General features: G+C 37.5%; 1 protein-coding gene across 5 annotated transcripts in view; it reads right to left on the reverse strand.

Moving 5' to 3' along the window:
• LOC106868582 (protein PALS1) overlaps nucleotides 1-3617 on the reverse strand; it is a 253072-nt gene that overhangs the window by 6293 nt on the left and 243162 nt on the right. For 4 of the 5 annotated variants that reach the window (XM_014913909.2, XM_052971945.1, XM_014913912.2 and 1 more), the window contains one exon: nucleotides 3285-3412. In XM_014913909.2, coding sequence (XP_014769395.1) covers nucleotides 3285-3412 — 128 coding nt within the window. The remainder of the gene's footprint in view (nucleotides 1-3284; nucleotides 3413-3617) is intronic. The other variant, XM_014913910.2, reaches the window with a different exon arrangement.

Genomic DNA, 3617 nt, shown 5'->3' on the forward strand with positions numbered 1-3617 from the left:
TGATGGGAGGAAGAGCATTCAGAAAATCTGCCTCAACAAATTCTGTCTGTCCCATGCAAGCAAAGAAAAGTAGACTTAAAAACGATGATGAAGATGATGATGATGATGATGGGCACACTGCAAACAATTTTGATGGCAGGGTGTCAGGCAATCCCATCAACTCCTGTACTTATGTTATCAAACCAGAAATGATGAAAGGTAAAATTAATTTCAGTACAATTTGAACTCAGAACAAAGGATTGTACATGCCAAAATGTATTTCTTCTGATGCTTTGACAATTCTGCCAATCAACTATCCTCAAATGGGTCACAAATAAAGAACAGGGTTTCATGCAAGAATGTACACCAGTGGTTATGGTGCCTGACTCACAATCACTCTGTTGTGGGTTCAATTTCTACACTTTACTTTATGCTGCTCCAGCCTCAGCCGATAATGAGTGCCAGCCATTGGTGCTGCTCTGCATATCTTCCTTCCTCAGGTTGTCAAATCCAAGACGTGTCACTGGGTCAAAAACTGAGAAGCAGGAGAAGGTGTCTCTGCCTGCTGGCAACTACATAAGCACTTAAAGTAATGAGCAACGGATGATAGCATCCAAACATATTTATTCACAGGTGACTAAAAAGAAGTAGAAATTAGTTGGTGTACTTTCACTAAGCCCACAAAACACACACACACAAAAGCCAATAGTACTAAACAAAAGTGATTCAATGTATGACTGGATGTGTGTGTGTGTGTGTTCTTTTGCTATTTCTTCATTAGTTAATTGTCATTACATTGTTTAATCCATTTTCAAACAAAAAATCTTGGGAACACAATTTCCAAATGACAATCTTTTTAATTCAAAAAGGAATGACTCTTCATAAAAAACTAATATCTTAATGCCACAACTTCATCAATAACCATTAATTCTAATCATCACAGATTAACAATTTTATGCAAAGAAAATACAGGAATCAACAGGAATTTTAGAATGAGATTTTTCACCCTTTTCAATGTAGAGTCAATGTTAATCCTCGTCATTTAGCATCTGCTTTCCATGCTGGCATGGGTTGGACAGTTTGACTGGAACCGGTAAGCCAGAGAGCTGCACCAGGCTCCAGTCATTTGATTTTGGCTTAGTTTCTACGGCTGGATGCCCTTCCTAATGCCAACCATTCCACAGAGTGTAGTGGGTGCCTTTTATGTGTCATCACCACTGGCCACAATTTCACTTGGCTTGACATATCTTCTCAAGCACAGCAAATCTCCAAAGGTCTTGATCGCTTGTCATCCCCTCCATGAGACATCCAAAGATCATGCTTCACCACCTCATCCCATGTCGTCCTGGATCTTAATATGACTTGTAAACAGGAGTTCTTTGGATTATTTTCAACATCATTAACAGTAGATTCACAGAGAATGGCAGAATCAGAAGAGTATCAGGGAAAAATAAGAAAGCCTTGCAATATTTGTTCAGGCTCTTAACATTCTGAGTTCAAATCCCACAAGGGGCAACACTGCCATTCAGCCTTTTGATGGTTGATAAAACAGAGTCAATGGTATTCACTACTCTCCCTCCCTGACCACCACTACCTCAGAATTGTTGGCCTTGTCCCTAAATTAGAAACCATTTGCTGTAGAGCAGTGAATGGCTGCATAGTATTTAACCATTTTGTATAGAATGGAATCGGTACATAGTATATAGTCACAGCGCTTCCTATTTAATTTCTGAACAGTTTTGCTGTCGTTTGTTTATGTAGTCTGATTTCTTTATCCATCAGTTTCTACTAAGATAGAGATGAGAGTAAAATGAATATTAGAGAAATGAAAATAAAACTTTGGAAACAGCCAAAAGGGAGATAATTGAGAAAGACTTGAAAGTGAACATAAGATCGTAATCCTGTAAAGTAAATATAACAAATAATCCAGAATCCTTGTCTGGTAGCAGACCGATCCCAAAATTTAATCAGTTCGTGCTGGTCATGGGACCAAACATCCCTGAAAGTTTCGTCCAAATCCATCCAGCAGTTCCTGAGATATCTTGTCAACAGACAAACAAACATGACTGCAAACAATACCTCTGTCTTTGCTAAGGCAGAGCTATTAATGAGCTTATTGCACCCAGATGTAGTACAGGTTGTGGGAAGAGGATGGAAAGAGGGGGAGAGAAAGCAGACAGCAATGGGAAGTGAAAGTAGATGCAGAGAATAGAAAACAAAAAAAAAGGCAAAGTAGAGAGGGGGAAGGGGTAGAGAAGGGGGGGATAGAGAGGGGTTGTTAAGAAGTGTTTTGTAGAAATTTGGGAAGCATGGAATTTTTGCTGGTTGCAGTGTGTCCTGACAGCTAACAACCATTGCAGGGAGTTTGTTCTTTACCGCAACACTTATGAATGTAAAAATAATAATAATAATAATAATGTAATATATTAATGATGATGGTGGCAGTTGTGGTGGTGATGATGATAACGCAGTGCCCTCTAGTAAATTACATTATAGTATATTCCCGTTTCAATACAACCACTTTTGATTTCTAGGTTTAATTGAAGCATAATTAAATGCTGTGTTTCTGTCACTCAAAGTAAATCAAAGAAATAACAGTTAATAATTGAGAGATTCATTTAATTAACTTTACTCCTTAATAACTAAATTAAAACTTACTACTATTAACGTTGTAATTAGAGTGGTGTAGGTGCAGTATGGATAAGAGGTTTAAGTCATAACTCATTAGTCTTCAGTTTAACCACTCGTTATGGTATCATTTTCTATAACCTCAAGCCGCCCTACACTCTGATTGAAATTGGGCAACTGGAAACTACAGAGAAGCCTACTGAGTGAATGGTACCTGTAATTCACTAGGCACATCTTTGTCACACACATTGTGTTGGGAATTACATTAAGGTTATGCATAATGACAATATTTAATCATCCTTTATACATTCTTTTCTTTTCTACTCTAAGCACAGGGACCAAAATTTTTGGGAAGGGGCCAATCAATTAGATTGACCCCAGTATGCAACTGGTACTTCATCACATTATGATTGTTATAAACTGCCATCAACACTTGGCAGAAACATTGGGAGTGTCGACACAACTGATTAGTCAGTTCTGAGAAGATGGACACCAAACAGAGATGTAAAGGAGTTGAGTACAACAGAACCTTTGTATTCAGAAAGGTAGCAGGAAGTAGAGAGCGAGAGAAAGAGCAGAGGAAGTAACCAAAGTATGCTCATAGATCTGAGAAGCTGACCCAAAATAAAGGGTTTGTTTCCACCAGAGGTTGACATGGATTTAAATGCAGACATTACCTTCTCGAGCGGCCAAGTTGTACAGACCTTTCTTTTTCTTTTTTGCATTCTTTTTTGAACAAATGCAGCTTCGGCCCTTCTTGTTTTCTTTGGCATCATGGAGTAAAGCTTGTTTGAGACTTTCTCTCCTGAAAATGGTATATGTATTATGCACAATATGGTATAATTATTCGATATTAAATGGTAATGTGTGTGTGTGTGTGTTATAAAATGATGTGTAAAATACAGAGTGTATATAAATTACCTTCACAATTTGTTGAAAAATTGAAAAAATAAAAAATGGGAAAAAAAAAAGAAAAATAAGGATAACTCAGCAGCAAAGTTTTATTAGAA

Source organism: Octopus bimaculoides, chromosome 11 (genome assembly GCF_001194135.2).
Source record: "Octopus bimaculoides isolate UCB-OBI-ISO-001 chromosome 11, ASM119413v2, whole genome shotgun sequence".
Taxonomy (NCBI): domain Eukaryota; kingdom Metazoa; phylum Mollusca; class Cephalopoda; order Octopoda; family Octopodidae; genus Octopus; species Octopus bimaculoides.